Genomic DNA, 15,158 nt, shown 5'->3' on the forward strand with positions numbered 1-15,158 from the left:
TACATAGAAAATGTGAAGCTAAGTATTGCAGTTGTTCAGGGCATTTCAGGAACTAAAAGAACTAAACTGAGCTTTTAGGCCCTTCCTACCAGAAAGATGTTTTCACTTTGTCTCCACAATAGTAATTCATCAGAGAATCAATCTGTAATTTGCAGGGTTTTCAAGATCAGGCAAGAGGTTACAATTCTAATCCCATCTTGCCTACCTTTATGCACTTGAACATTTGGGTCATTGATATTTTTGCTGATAGCCATAGTGCATGGGGATTAATTGAAATTGTATTGTTCAGAAGGTCATTAAATTTCCCTCATATTCTTGATTCTTTCCTTAGGTGGAAGAGTTGATGTTAGTAACCTGGAAAATGTTTTGGAAAATGTGAAAATCATGCTTCCAGATAAGGAACTTAAAGATTTGTCACAAAACCTACCAGTTGATGGTGAGCAATATAGACAGTATTAGACCTTTTGAGGAAATTTTATTTATAGGCTTATGCATGAGAATTCCTGAGGCTAGATCTGTTTGGGTGCTAATATGACTTTTTATAACTCAGGGAAGAACTCAGTCCTAACGTAAGAACACATTTTAATTTAGTGTATTTTCACTAATTTCAGGGTACATGGTATATGTCTTAGAGTGAGTTAAAATAAGTCTGTCGTTGAAAGAAGCTAAACAGCTTATTAACCACTGAGAAGGATCATTAATTTCAGATTAATTACATAATTTTAGTAACTTTTTTATTTTTTATTTTTGTGTGTACATAGTGTAATAACATAGGAAGGTCTTTTCATCCAGCTATACATTTCTCTATAACTTTGTGATGTACCAACTTCCCGATCCCTCTTCCTGTGTTTTGGCACTGGCTCACATTATTCCTTCCTTGGTCTCATCTCCTGTACTTTAGAAATCATAACCAGCAATATTTTACCTTCTTTTTTAACCTTCCAGTTCTCTTGTTCCCAAGAAATGTACCTCATCTTCATCAAAAATACTAGTTCCTGGATTTCTCCATCTCCTTTCAGTATACAAACTGTTTCCTAACTTCTTTCATTGTCAAACTAATCTCTCTGTCATTCCTGCTGTATAAAACCTCCAAATTTTGATCAACCCAGTCGTTCAGATCTCCACTTCTATTGCTGACCTTGATAAAGAAAATAATATAAATTTGCAGGTTACTGCATCCCCAAATTCATTTTCTCCTAGATAATAGAAGGACCTAAGAACATTTTAACTCTATGTTTCCCCTTCCCCATATTAGTGTTCTTTATGTCATTCATACTATCTTGTTTTGTTTTAATTCAGCAAACCTGTATCAGTAGTAACGTTTTATAAAGTCACCATTTATTCAGATTTACCCAAATGTTTACCTATTTTTTGCTCTTCATTTTTTCTTTTACTTCAGGCCTTCCCTTTGGGATCACTTTTCTTCTGCCTAAAATAATTTCCTTTATTTAGGATTTGCTAGTGACAAATACTTCTTTTTTCTTTCTGGTCTAAAAATATATTTGTTTTGCTCTTGTTTTGACAGATATTTTCTCTGGACCTAGCAGTCTAGGTAGACAGTTATTTTCTTTTAGCACATTTTAGATATCATTCCACTGTCTTCTGCTTTCTAATGTTTATTTTTCCTGAGAGAGTAATCTTTTTGTTGTTGTTGTTGTTGCTGCTGCTGCTGCTGCTGCTGCTGCTGCTGCTGCTGCTGCTGCTGCTGCTGCTGCTGCTTTAAGACATTTGTCTTAGGTTTTGAAGTTTCACTATGGAAGACGGAAATGTATTTGTTTTTATTTATCCTCCTTGGGATTCACTGGGCTTTTTGAGTCTGACAATTGGAATCTTTCATCAGATCTGAAAAATTGTTAGCCATCATCTCTTCCATTATTGTCTTTATTCCGTGGGTTTGTTTCTTCTGTAACTCTGATTAAATGTAAGGTAAACCTTATTGCTGTGTCCTCCATGGCCCTTAAGATCTCTTCACTATTTTCCATATTGTTTTCTTTCTGTGCTCCATAGGAGTTTTATGTAATACATTGTTCTATATATAGCGCCCCCAAAGTGCAAATCTGCTAACTAAATGAATGGAAAATGTGTTTTGGAAACTACCCCAAAAGAAGAATGGGATTGCATAATAATAAATAACATAACCTTTTGACCAGATGCAGTGGCTCATGCCTGTAATCCTACCACTTTGGGAGGTTGAGGCAGGCGGATCACCTGAGGCCAGGAGATTGAGACCAGCCTGGCCAACATGGCAAAACCCCATTTCTGCTAAAAATATAAAAATTAGCCAGGTGTTGTGGTGCATGCCTGTAATCCCAGTTACTTGGGTGGTTAAGGCACAAGAATTGCTTGAGCCAGGGAGGCGAAGGTTGCAGTGAGCCAAGATTACACCACTGCTCTCCAGCCTGGGTAACAGAGTGAGACTCTGTCTGGAAAAAAATAAAAAATAAAAATAACCCTTTATGGCAAGAAAATACCAAAATACCAATAATGTGCATAGTTTCTAGTTTTCTTCTTACCCCAAAATATATTGCATCTGCAACTTTGAAAAAATACGATGATTTGAGAGCTACTTGTACCATTGTAATATGTTCCAATCCACCATTTAATGTAAAGTATTTAATACTGCTATGTATAAAGTCTTATGCTAGTTGCTGGGTTAGGATGTCTGGATGGGATACAGAATAAGTAGATACATTCTTTTTATTTAAAAACACGTTTATTTATTTTTATTTTGAGTATGTAATGAACATATCTTTGAGTATATAATGAACATATTTACTAGAAAATAAGTACAACAGGGGGATTGGCATGGGGCAGTGTTCAATGGGGAAATAGCTTAAGGTTCCAAACGGAAATGTTTTCATCTTGTTCCTAGGAATTGGTAGTACGTAGTGTAAGGAGACCATGCCCAAGGGAGTAGATGTTCCACAGTGTATAAAGTTTGAGATCTTAAAAGAGAGAAGGAGAGAATAATTGATGAAATTAATAGTTAACATTTTTGTAATTTTCTCTATTTTATGCTTATCTATGTATGTTATTAGGCTATAATTTAAAACAAATCATAAAGAAAATGATTCCTTTGCTCTGACAGTCTTTTTGAATCAGCACGCAATTATGTTTGTCTGCATTTTTGGATTGTTTTTTAGCTTCTGGGATGACTGATCTGCATAAACTACTAAAAGAAGTAAATAAATTCACAGGTGAGCAAGACATTTTGTGAAAAGATATAAAACCAAAATGCAAATACTTCACTTTCACATACATATTTAAAATTGTGTTTTCTTATTCTATCATTGACTAATTAACTTCTACTTTTTTAATGATTAAAATTTGGGTTTAATAGTGAAGATTTCACTGAATTATTTATGTTTTCGCTACAACTTCGTGGTGCTACACCTCTATAACAAGTCTTACACTCTGAAACCTTGATTTTGTGATGCATTTCACTGTGATTAAATAGGCTACACATGTGTTCATTCATTCATTCAAAATGCTTGCTAAGCACCTACTGTAACCCAGTAAATGTTAAGGTAAAACTTTGACAGGTATACAAATAATGTAGTCAGTGAGACTAATCTATCTCATAATTCAGGCAAAGCAAAAGTAACACAGATTTCACCTGATGGTAATATGATTCAGATTACATAACAGTTTATGCATATATTTTTTTTTAGGGTTTTTTGATTTGTTTGCTTTTTTTTTTTAATTATACTCTAAGTTCTAAGGTACATGTGCACAACGTGCAGGTTTGTTACATATGTATACTTGTGCCATGTTGGTGTGTTGCACCCATCAACTCATCAGCACCCATCAACCCGTCATTTACATCAGGTATAACTCCCAATGCAATCCCTCCCCCCTCCCCCCTCCCCATAATAGGCCCCGGTGTGTGATGTTCATACATATTTAGATCACTGAGCATCTTGTACATCCCCTTACTATGAGCTGGGTTAAGTTCTCTAAGTCATTAAGAGCATTATAAAAAAGGATCTTATTTAGATTTTAAGAAATAATTTCCATTTCCTGTGCTCTTCATCTGAAAGCTGTAGATAATACTATACAAGCATAAACACTTTTCATCACTTTGAGTCAGTAGGCAATTCTTACGTGTCTCTCCATTCCCATCTTTTACAAGGAGGAAAAATTCAAGCCAAGGACATACAAAAAGTACTGGGAGACATGGGAGTAGAGCTCACAAATAGGGAACTCTGGAACCTGATGAAAATGTTGCCAATTACTGGTAGGTATTTTATGCACTACTATGATATATATTTCTGTGCTAGTGTGGACTTAAATGTGAGAATATCATAAAAATGGGCCCCTCTGATTTCCTATAAAAAGACAGAAAGAGTCTGGGCATGGTGGTAATCCCAGCACTCTGGGAGGCCAAGGCGGGCAGATTACCTGATGCCAGGAGTTTGAGACCAACCTGGCCAACATGGTGAAACCCTGTCCCTACTAAAAATTACAAAAATTAGCCAGGCGTGGTGGTGCGTGCCTGTAATCCCAGTTACTCAGGAGGCTGAGGCAGGAGAGTCGCTTGAACCACAGAGGCAGAGGTTGCAGTGAGCCAAGATTGTGCCACTGCACTCCAGCCTGCAAAATGCAGTGAGACGTCATCAAAAAAAAAAAAAAAAAAAAAAAAAAGATTAACCTCTGGTTGTAAGTATATTATGCATTTGACATTTAAATTTTTAGTTTTGAGAGGCTGTCATATCTTCAAACCTGAGTCCTGCCATTAAGAGTATCATTACCCCGAGATTAAATAAAGCTTAAGGAGGCCAAAGAGAAAAGAAAGCTGAATTAGTTAGTAGCAGAGAGAAGGAAAAGGGAAAAAGCAGAGTGGGGAAAAGGCACATCTGTTTCAGTGTATAAGAATGAATGGACTGTCCACATTAAGAATTTTATTCTCATCTTATTTTTGGACTTAGTTATGAAGAGGTGTGGCTGTAGGAAATGTAGGAATGCAAATTAAGAAAGTACTTTTTTAAAATCTGCATTTAAAAATTGCGGCTGGGCATGGTGGCTCACACCTGTAATCCCAGCACTTTGGGAGGCCAAGGTGGGCGATCACCTGAGGTCAGGAGTTCGAGACTAGCCTGGCCAACATGGCAAAACCCCATCTCTACTAAAAACACAAAAATTAGCTGGGCATGGTAGCGCATGCCTATAATCCCAGCTACTTAGGAGGCTGAGGTGGAAGAATCACTTGAACCTGAGAGGCAGAGTGAGCTGAGATTGCGCCACTGCACTCTAGCCTGGGCAACAGAGTGAGATTCCATCTCTTTCTCTCTCTCTCTCTCTCTCTCTCTCTCTCTCTCTCTCTCTCTCTATATATATATATATATATATATATGTGTGTGTGTATGTGTGTATATATATATATGTATGTGTATATATATATGTTCTTTCTACTCTTTTTTTGACTGTCTCTGTAATTTTTTCTTTGATCTTAACTGTGCCTTATTTTACAGATGACGGAAAGGTATATAAAAATATATTGCTTGATAATATAAAATCATTTCCTGGTAAGTAAAAAACCCAATAAGGCAAGTAAAACTATGACTTGTAAGCTTTACCTTAACTATTAAAAGACCTTATCATTAGATAACAATTAGATTATCTATTTTATTGTCACATTAGCCTATAGGTCTTAGATACAACTATATTTAATGTGATAATTTATACTTTGCAAAAGTTTTAAATTCTATTTGCTGTCCAGAGCTCTAATTCTTATCTAACATAATTCATCAAGTTCATTTAAAAAAAAACATATGTAATTTATAATGTAAAAAAGTAGTACATATAATTAGTATATAATAAAATTATATATTATGTAATATATAGTTTTCTTCTAAATACACCTTTTTTCCAAAGTATTGAAAGCTTCCCCTGAAACAAGAGTGGCAAAACATATTATATTCCTGGCTTCCACAGTAAGGGTTTATTTATGTAGCCCTGAACAGTTTTTTAAAAAAATTATTACTGGCAATGGATTTGTTCTATTTGATTTTTATTGGTGACTGAATATAACCAGTATTTTTCTTAGCTATCAGTTCCTATATTTTATCACTTCCTTCTTTCCTAAGGTGGGAAGTGCAATGTCTCTAAAATTGGTACTATCCTGGAAAACATGGGTTATGAGCTGGAAGATGAGGAAATTGAATACCTGCAGAACCACCTGCCAACTACTGGTGAGCATGTCATTGTATCTTCAAGGAAACTCTGAGATCCTGTAATAAAATTTCAAAATGTATTCATCTAAAAAAAATCTATTATCTCAGACTTTTTGCTTGGTAGATCTTCCTGCATCCCTTTATTTTGAGCCTATGTGTGTCTCTGCACGTGAGATGGGTCTCCTGAATACAGCACACTGATGGGTCTTGACTCTTTATCCAATTTGCCAGTCTGTGTCTTTTAATTGGGGTATTTAGCCCGTGTGAATTTGATCCTGTCATTATGATGTTAGCTGGTTATTTTGCCCATTAATTGATGCAGTTTCTTCATAGCATCGATGGTCTTTACAATTTGGCACGTTTTTACAGTGGCTGGTACCGGTTGTTCCTTTCCAGCATGTTGTTTTGATCATATAAAAAGTCTAGTTTTTAAAATCCTATGAAAAAGAAATAGAAAATGCATCCTTCTCTCTGGTAAGCAACACAGTGGCTTTCCTTAGTATTATAGTGTATTGTGTGGGTCTGAGATTGTGAATGATATGTTGAATTAAAAGCCAATTATCTAAGATCCTTACTGTACTATAAAAATGTATTACCGCTATCTCTCTTCTTTCTGATCCAAAGCACACAGATTCAGAATTTTATGTATAGTCTTGCTTTATTTAATATGTCTTTTTACTAGAAATATTTGCTAATATAAATCAGGTCAGTCTTACCCACTTGAACAGATATTTTGCAAGACTATTTGCACAAAATAATATTAATTTAATTAATAAGAACACAGAATTGCATACTAATTAAGTAACTAATACAGGAAACTGGCCAATCCTCTTTCTCTTATTCTCATGCTGTCATATTCCTGGTAATATAAACTAATCACCTCTATTGAAATAGCCACAGACAATAATTATCAAGTATTAACTGCCTACTATATACCAAAAACAATAATCAGTACTTGACGTATGTTAATAGTCCTCAAAATAACTGCAAAGTAGATTATCATCCTAATTTACCTGATGTGGAAATGGAAAATCAGTCACAAAGGTTAATTGATTTGCCTGAGGCCATGTGGCCACTAAATGGAAAAGTAAAGATGGCAATTCAGATCTATATAACTTGAAAGGTTTGCCCTTTCTACCAAATCAGACTGTCTCACATAAGAGAGGTAAGCAGAGCCACACAGACTATGATAGGAATGATTCTTTAAGGAGGTTGTGTGATGTGGCCCTTGAGATGAGAATTATCAACTAGTAAGTACACAAATTAAATGAGAGTCAGCAAAGATTGGAAATCTTTGTGGCCAGGGAGTCAGAAGCATGGAGAAAGGGCTGAGTAACAGTTGCATGTAGAAGTAGCCATGATCCTTTAGGTAGATAAATACACCAATATTATAGAATATATTTCTTTTAAATCTTGTAATAATAAAGTGGTCAAACATAGGGTTATTCCTGGATTCTAAAGTGGGACAGGCCAAGTGGAAAGGAAGTCAAAGCAATGCTTTCAAAATTTCCTAGAACCATTGTGTATAGAATTTTATATACTTTAATTTCTTCTTCTGTGCTATATAGTTATCATATTTGGAACTTCGTTCTTCACTACCATGATCATCTGGGCATGAAAATGAATACATTTATAGAACAAATCAGGGCAAACTTCTGAATGTTAATGTTGTATTCTACAATGTAAGGTATTAATAGCATATTTTCTGGGTCTGAGTCATTATGGCTGGTCTCATTTGTACCTTATCTTACAGATGAAAAGAAGGTTAAACTGAATAAGGTCATGGAAAATGTAGAGTCATTTACAGGTGAGTGAAAAATTATAGGTAGGCCGGGCACAGTGGCTCACGCCTATAATTCCAGCACTTTGGGAGGCTGAGGCAGATGGATCACTGGAGCTCAGGAGTTCGAGACCAGCCTGGCCAATGTGGTGAAACCCCGTCTCTACTGAAAATATAAAAAATTAGCTGGGACTGGTGGTGCGTGCCTGTAATCCCAGCTACTTAGGAGAGTGAGGTGGGAGAATCGCTGGAACCCAGGGGTCAGAGGTTACAGTGAGCCAAGATCTCACCACTGCACTCCAGCCTGGATGACAGAGCTAGACTCCATCTCAAAAAAAAAAAAAAAAAAAAGTTAAGGGAAAATTGTTGTAAATAGCTATATTCTTTTTTTTTTTTTAATTATACTTTAAGTTCTAGGGTACATGTGGATAACATGCAGGTTTGTTACATATGTATACTTGTGCCATGTTGGCGTGCTGCACCCATCAACTCGTCAGCACCCATCAACTCATCATTTACATCAGGTATAACTCCCAATGCAATCCCTCCCCCCTCCCCCCTCCCCCCTCCCCATAATAGGCTCCGGTGTATGATGTTCCCCTTCCCGAGTCCAAGTGATCTCATTGTTCAGTTCCCACCTATGAGTGAGAACATGCGGTGTTTGTTTTTCTGTTCTTGCGATAGTTTGCTGAGAATGATGGTTTCCAGCTGCATCCATGTCCCTACAAAGGACACAAACTCATCCTTTTTTATGGCTGCATAGTATTCCATGGTGTATATGTGCCACATTTTCTTAATCCAGTCTGTCACTGATGGACATTTGGGTTGATTCCAAGTCTTTGCTATTGTGAATAGTGCTGCAATAAACATACGTGTGCATGTGTCTTTATAGCAGCATAATTTATAATCCTTTGGGTATATACCCAGTAATGGGATGGCTGGGTCATATGGTACTTCTAGTTCTAGATCCTTGAGGAATCGCCATACTGTTTTCCATAATGGGTGAACTAGTTTACAATCCCACCAACAGTGTAAAAGTGTTCCTATTTCTCTACATCCTCTCCAGCACCTGTTGTTTCCTGACTTTTTAATGATTGCCATTCTAACTGGTGTGAGATGGTATCTCATTGTGGTTTTGATTTGCATTTCTCTGATGGCCAGTGATGATGAGCATTTTTTCATGTGTCTGTTGGCTGCATAAATGTCTTTTGAGAAGTGTCTGTTCATATCCTTTGCCCACTTTTCGATGGGGTTGTTTGTTTTTTTCTTGTAAATTTGTTTGAGTTCTTTGTAGGTTCTGGATATTAGCCCTTTGTCAGATGAGTAGATTGCAAAAATTTTCTCCCAATCTGTAGGTTGCCTGTTCACTCTGATGGTAGTTTCTTTTGCTGTACAGAAGCTCTTTAGTTTAATGAGATCCCATTTGTCAATTTTGGCTTTTGTTGCCGTTGCTTTTGGTGTTTTAGACATGAAGTCCTTGCCCATGCCTATGTTCTGAATGGTATTACCTAGATTTTCTTCTAGGGTTTTTATGGTATTAGGTCTAACATTTAAGTCTCTGATCCATCTTGAATTAATTTTCGTATAAGGAGTAAGGAAAGGATCCAGTTTCAGCTTTCTACTTATGGCTAGCCAATTTTCCCAGCACCATTTATTAAATAGGGAATCCTTTCCCCATTTCTTGTTTTTCTCAGGTTTGTCAAAGATCAGATGGCTGTAGATGTGTGGTATTATTTCTGAGCACTCTGTTCTGTCTCATTGGTCTATATCTCTGTTTTGGTACCAGTACCATGCTGTTTTGGTTACTGTAGCCTTGTAGTATAGTTTGAAGTCAGGTAGTGTGATGCCTCCAGCTTTGTTCTTTTGACTTAGGATTGTCTTGGCAATGCAGGCTCTTTTTATGAACTTTAAAGCAGTTTTTTCCAATTCTGTGAAGAAACTCATTGGTAGCTTGATGGGGATGGCATTGAATCTATAAATTACCTTGGGCAGTATGGCCATTTTCACGATATTGATTCTTCCTATCCATGAGCATGGTATGTTCTTCCATTTGTTTGTGTCCTCTTTTATTTCACTGAGCAATGGTTTGTAGTTCTCCTTGAAGAGGTCCTTTACATCCCTTGTAAGTTGGATTCCTAGGTATTTCATTCTCTTTGAAGCAATTATGAATGGAACTTCATTCATGATTTGGCTCTCTGTTTTTCTGTTACTGGTGTATAAGAATGCTTGTGATTTTTGCACATTAATTTTGTATCCTGAGACTTTGCTGAAGTTTCTTCTCAGCTTAAGGAGATTTTGGGCTGAGATGATGGGGTTTTCTAAATATACAATCATGTCATCTGCAAACAGGTACAATTTAACTTCTTATTTTCCTAACTGAATACCCTTGATTTCTTTCTCTTGCCTGATTGCCCTAGCCAGAACTTCTAACACTATGTTGAATAGGAGTGGTGAGAGAGGGCATCCCTGTCTTGTGCCAGTTTTCAAAGGGAATTTTTCCAGTTTTTGCCCATTCAGTATGATATTGGCTGTGGGTTTGTCATAAATAGCACTTATTATTTTGAGATACATTCCATCAATACCGAATTTATTCAGCGTTTTTAGCATGAAGGGCTGTTGAATTTTGTCAAAGGCCTTTTCTGCATCTATTTAGATAATCATGTGGTTTTTGTCTTTGGTTCTGTTTATATGCTGGATTACGTTTATTGATTTGCATATGTTGAACCAGCCTTGCATCCTAGGGATGAAGCCCACTTGATCATGGTGGATAAGCTTTTTGATGTGCTGCTGGATTCGGTTTGCCAGTATTTTATGGAGGATTTTTGCATCGATGTTCATCAGGGATATTGGTCTAAAATTCTCTTTTTTTGTTGTGTCTCTGCCAGGCTTTGGTATCAAGATGATGTTGGCCTCATAAAATGAGTTAGGGAGGATTCCCTTTTTTTCTATTGATTGGAATAGTTTCAGAAGGAATGGTACCAGCTCCTCCTTGTACCTCTGGTAGAATTCAGCTGTGAATCCATCTGGTCCTGGACTTTTTTTCTTTGGTAGGCTATTAATTATTGCCTCACTTTCAGAGCCTGCTATTGGTCTATTCAGGAATTGCGCTTCTTCCTGGTTAAGTCTTGGGAGAGTGTAAGTGTCCAGGAAATTATCCATTTCTTCTAGATTTTCTAGTTTATTTGCGTAGAGGTGTTTATAGTATTCTCTGATGGTAGTTTGTATTTCTGTGGGGTCGGTGGTGATATCCCCTTTATCATTTTTTATTGCATCTATTTGATTCTTCTCTCTTTTCTTCTTTATTACTCTTGCTAGTGGTCTATCAATTTTGTTGATCTTTTCAAAAAACCAACTCCTGGATTCATTGATTTTTTTTAAGGGTTTTTTGTGTCTCTATCTCCTTCAGTTCTGCTCTGATCTTAGTTATTTCTTGCCTTCTGCTAGCTTTTGAATGTGTTTGTTCTTGCTTCTCTAGTTCTTTCAATTGTGATGTTAGAGTGTCAATTTTAGATCTTTCCAGCTTTCTCTTGTGGGCATTTAGTGCTATAAATTTCCCTCTACACACTGCTTTAAATGTGTCCCAGAGATTCAGGTATGTTGTATCTTTGTTCTCATTGGTTTCAAAGAACATCTTTATTTCTGCCTTCATTTGGTTATGTACCCAGTAGTCATTCAGGAGCAGGTTATTCAGTTTCCATGTAGTTGAGCGGTTTTGATTGAGTTTCTTAGTCCTGAGTTCTAGTTTGATTGCACTGTGGTCTGAGAGACAGTTTGTTATAATTTCTGTTCTTGTACATTTGCTGAGGAGTGCTTTACTTCCAATTCTGTGGTCAATTTTGGAATAAGTGTGATGTGGTGCTGAGTAGAATGTATATTCTGTTGATTTGGGGTGGAGAGTTCTGTAGATGTCTATTAGGTCTGCTTGCTACAGAGCTGAGTTCAATTCCTGGATATCCTTGTTAATTTTCTGTCTCGTTGATCTGTCTAACGTTGACAGTGGGGTGTTGAAGTCTCCCATTATTATTGTATGGGAGTCTAAGTCTCTTTGTAAGTCTTTAAGGACTTGCTTTATGCATCTGGGTGCTCCTGTATTGGGTGCATATATATTTAGGATAGTTAGCTCTTCCTGTTGAATTGGTCCCTTTACCATTATGTAATGGCCTTCTTTGTCTCTTTTGATCTTTGACGGTTTAAAGTCTATTTTATTAGAGACTAGTATTGCAACCCCTGCTTTTTTTTGTTCTCCATTTGCTTGGTAGATCTTCCTCCATCCCTTTATTTTGAGTCTATGTGTGTCTCTGCATGTGAGATGGGTCTCCTGAATACAGCAAACTGATGGGTCTTGACTCTTTATCCAGTTTGCCAGTCTGTGTCTTTTAATTGGAGCGTTTAGTCCATTTACATTTAAGGTTAATATTGTTATGTGTGAACTTGATCCTGCCATTATGATATTAACTGGTTATTTTGCTCGTTAGTTGATGCTGTTTCTTCCTAGCCTCGATGGTCTTTACATTTTGGCATGTTTTTGCAATGGCTGGTATCGGTTGTTCCTTTCCATGTTTAGTGCTTCCTTCAGGGTCTCTTGTAAGGCATGCCTGGTGGTGACAAAATCTCTAAGCATTTGCTTATCTGTAAAGGATTTTATTTCTCCTTCACTTACGAAACTTAGTTTGGCTGGATATGAAATTCTGGGTTTAAAATTCTTTTCTTTAAGAATGTTGAATATTGGCCCCCACTGTCTTCTGGCTTGTAGAGTTTCTGCCGAGAGATCTGCTGTTAGTCTGATGGGCTTCCCTTTGTGGGTAACCCGACCTTTCTCTCTGGCTGCCCTTAAGATTTTTTCCTTCATTTCAACTTTGGTGAATCTGACAATTATGTGTCTTGGAGTTGCTCTTCTTGAGGAGTATCTTTGTGGCGTTCTCTGTATTTCCTGAATTTGAATGTTGGCCTGCCCTACTAGGTTGGGGAAGTTCTCCTGGATGATATCCTGAAGAGTGTTTTCCAATTTGGTTCCATTTTCCCCCTCACTTTCAGGCACCCCAATCAGACGTAGATTTGGTCTTTTTATATAATCTCATACTTCTTGCAGGCTTTGTTCATTTCTTTTTCTTCTTTTTTCTTTAGGTTTCTCTTCTCGGTTCATTTCACTCATTTGATCCTTAATCGCTGATACTCTTTCTTCCAGTTGATCAAGTCGGTTACTGAAGCTTGTGCATTTGTCACGTATTTCTCGTGTCATGGTTTTCATCTCTGTGCATTCATTTATGGCCTTCTCTGCATTAATTATTCTAGTTATCAATTCTTCCACTCTTTTTTCAAGATTTTTAGTTTCTTTGCACTGGGTATGTAATTCCTCCTTTAGCTCTGAGAAGTTTGATGGACTGAAGCCTTATTCTCTCATCTCGTCAAAGTCATTCTCCGTCCATCTTTGATCCGTTGCTGGCAATGAGCTGCGTTCCTTTGCAGGGGGCGATGCGCTCTTATTTTTTGAATTTCCAGCTTTTCTGCCCTGCTTTTTCCCCGTCTTTGTGGTTTTATCTGCCTCTGGTCTTTGATGATGGTGACGTACTGATGGGGTTTTGGTGTGGGTGTCCTTCCTGTTTGTTAGTTTTCCTTCTAACAGTCAGGACCCTCAGCTGTAGGTCTGTTGGAGATTGCTTGAGGTCCACTCCAGACCCTGTTTGCCTGGGTATCAGCAGCAGAGGCTGCAGAAGATAGAATATTGCTGAACAGCGAGTGTACCTGTCTGATTCTTGCTTTGGAAGCTTCCTCTCAGGGGTGTACTCCACCGTGTGAGGTGTGGGGTGTTGGTCTGCCCCTAGTGGGGGATGTCTCCCAGTTAGGCTACTCAGGGGTCAGGGACCCACTTGAGCAGGCAGTCTGTCCCTTCTCAGAGCTCAACCTCCGTGTTGGGAGATCCACTGCTCTCTTCAAAGCTGTCAGACAGAGTCGTTTGCGTCTGCAGAGGTTTCAGCTGCTTTTTCTTGTTGTTGTTGTTGTTGTTGTTGTTGTTTAGCTGTGCCCTGTCCCCAGAGGTGGAGTCTACAGAGACAGGCAGGACTCCTTGAGCTGCTGTGAGCTCCACCCAGTTCGAGCTTCCTAGCCGCTTTGTTTATCTACTTAAGCCTCAGCAATGGCGGGCACCCCTCCCCCAGCCTCGCTGCTGCCTTGCTGCGAGATCACAGACTGCTGTGCCAGCAATGAGGGAGGCTCGGTGGGCATGGGACCCTCCCGGCCAGGTGTGGGATATAGTCTCCTGGTGTGCCCGTTTGCTAAGATCCTTGGTAGAGCGCAGTATTGGGGTGGGAGTTACCCGATTTTCCAGGTGTTGTGGGTCTCAGTTCCCCTGGCTAGGAAAAGGGATTCCCTTCCCCCTTGCGCTTCCCAGGTGAGGCGATGCCTCGCCCTGCTTCAGCTCTCACTGGTCGGGCTGCAGCAGCTGAGCAGCACTGATTGTCAGGCACTCCCTAGTGAGATAAACCCAGTACCTCAGTTGAAAATGCAGAAATCACCTGTCTTCTGTGTCGCTGGCGCTGGGAGTTGGAGACTGGAGCTGTTCCTATTCGGCCATCTTGCTCCGCCCAATAGCTATATTCTAATACTTTTTCTGTTATACCTTTAAATACTCTATTTCCATCATACTGACATTGACTTGTTAGTCCTTTTAGTATATTATGGTATCTTTTATCCAATAACCCAGGATAGTTTTTGATTATATACTTTTTGAGCAAAACTACCAAATTATAAAGTCTTGGTAAAATACCTTATATCTTCTGCATTTTTTTCAATAATGAACATCATTTTTCCATTGTTTAAACAGATAGAAATCTAGATTACCATATAATTGGTGAAACAAAACATTGTCATAATTCTTTTTAGGAATAATTCATCTTATCACATAGGCAAATATGGATGCTACCTATCTTCAAAGAATTATTTACATAGTCATTTATACAGTAGTCATAGATATATACCTTTATACAAGCCCCATTTCAGAGTGTTGATTTATCCTGTTATTATTAGAACATTCAAAAGGTATTTTCTTCTCTAGAATTTTGAGATTGAGTTATATTTCTGACATCCCCTTAGAATTTTGACTCAGCATTTTGACTATTTAAGCCTGCAATTAAACTTAGATGGCATTCATAGTTTAAAATCATTTGTCACTTACTCAGATTTTTCATCATCTTTTCCATCTTTTCAAA

The 15,158-nt window shown here is 37.8% G+C and overlaps 1 protein-coding gene across 9 annotated transcripts in view; it reads left to right on the forward strand.

Moving 5' to 3' along the window:
* The window catches only part of LOC105483060 (EF-hand calcium binding domain 3), a 575,939-nt gene that overhangs the window by 417,319 nt on the left and 143,462 nt on the right, over nucleotides 1–15,158 (forward strand). For all 9 annotated transcript variants that reach the window (XR_011615926.1, XM_071083376.1, XM_071083377.1 and 6 more), the window contains 6 exons: nucleotides 332–436; nucleotides 3,144–3,197; nucleotides 4,133–4,237; nucleotides 5,472–5,525; nucleotides 6,087–6,191; nucleotides 7,927–7,980. Coding sequence is in view for 8 of the 9 variants with exons in the window: in XM_071083376.1 (XP_070939477.1) it covers nucleotides 332–436; nucleotides 3,144–3,197; nucleotides 4,133–4,237; nucleotides 5,472–5,525; nucleotides 6,087–6,191; nucleotides 7,927–7,980 (477 nt within the window). In the remaining variant the exon portion in view is untranslated. The remainder of the gene's footprint in view (nucleotides 1–331; nucleotides 437–3,143; nucleotides 3,198–4,132; nucleotides 4,238–5,471; nucleotides 5,526–6,086; nucleotides 6,192–7,926; nucleotides 7,981–15,158) is intronic.

The sequence above is a fragment of the Macaca nemestrina genome, chromosome 17, assembly GCF_043159975.1.
Source record: "Macaca nemestrina isolate mMacNem1 chromosome 17, mMacNem.hap1, whole genome shotgun sequence".
Lineage (NCBI taxonomy): Eukaryota > Metazoa > Chordata > Mammalia > Primates > Cercopithecidae > Macaca > Macaca nemestrina.